This window comes from Pundamilia nyererei, unplaced genomic scaffold, assembly GCF_000239375.1.
Source record: "Pundamilia nyererei isolate P.nyererei 1_Seehausen unplaced genomic scaffold, PunNye1.0 scaffold00093, whole genome shotgun sequence".
NCBI lineage: Eukaryota > Metazoa > Chordata > Actinopteri > Cichliformes > Cichlidae > Pundamilia > Pundamilia nyererei.
Window position 1 is genome coordinate 1,421,199 of NW_005187494.1, and position 726 is coordinate 1,421,924.

General features: G+C 35.3%; 1 protein-coding gene across 1 annotated transcript in view; it reads left to right on the forward strand.

Annotated features, from left to right (window-relative positions):
* The window catches only part of LOC102211321 (lamin-A-like), a 7,263-nt gene that overhangs the window by 5,185 nt on the left and 1,352 nt on the right, over positions 1-726 (forward strand). Inside the window, exons 11-12 of the mRNA XM_013912566.1 lie at positions 7-42; positions 268-324. Coding sequence (XP_013768020.1) covers positions 7-42; positions 268-324 — 93 coding nt within the window. The remainder of the gene's footprint in view (positions 1-6; positions 43-267; positions 325-726) is intronic.

The following is a 726-nucleotide window of genomic DNA, read 5'->3' on the forward strand; positions in this document are numbered from 1 at the left end:
GGAGACCTCTTCCAGACTACTTTGATCAGCACTAATGGAGAGGTATTTTGAATTAAATCAGCTTATTGGGCTTGATAGACATTTCATTCAGACCTAAAGTGTCAAGACATCAAAACTCATGGCCAGTATGAAGCGCCTTGAGGCGACTTATGTTGTGATTTGGCGCTATATAAATAAAATTGAATTGAATTGAATTGAATTGAACAGTATATTTAAAATATACCGAAACTGAATGAATAAATAAGAACTACAACACTTTTCTTTCAGGAAATGGCAATGAGGAAGGTCACCCGCACTCAGCTTGAAGAAGAAGATGATGACATGGTGAGAGAAATGATAGTTTTCCTAGCATGTGCATAATAAGATCATGTGCAGGACCAGAATCCAATTAGCAGCATCCACTGGTTTTGCATTGCATTAAAATAAGAATCACATTAATTCAGGTATTAACATTTCAAATGGATCCGTATCACTGTGTGGGGGCGGTAACATTGAAACTGAGCATTACATGTTACATGATAAGGTAATGGTTGGTAAGTAAAATAAAGATATTTAAAAGGATATATGTGTTTTTAGTTAGGTGAAGCAAGGACACATGTTCGTGTGCAAATGAAGAAATACAGCAAAATCTCACACAGTTGCAGCTCCCAATGGATATTTTACATTCTTACTAGAAAAATGATTATCAGTAGTGTCAAAAGAATAGTTGCAAACACACATATTTCA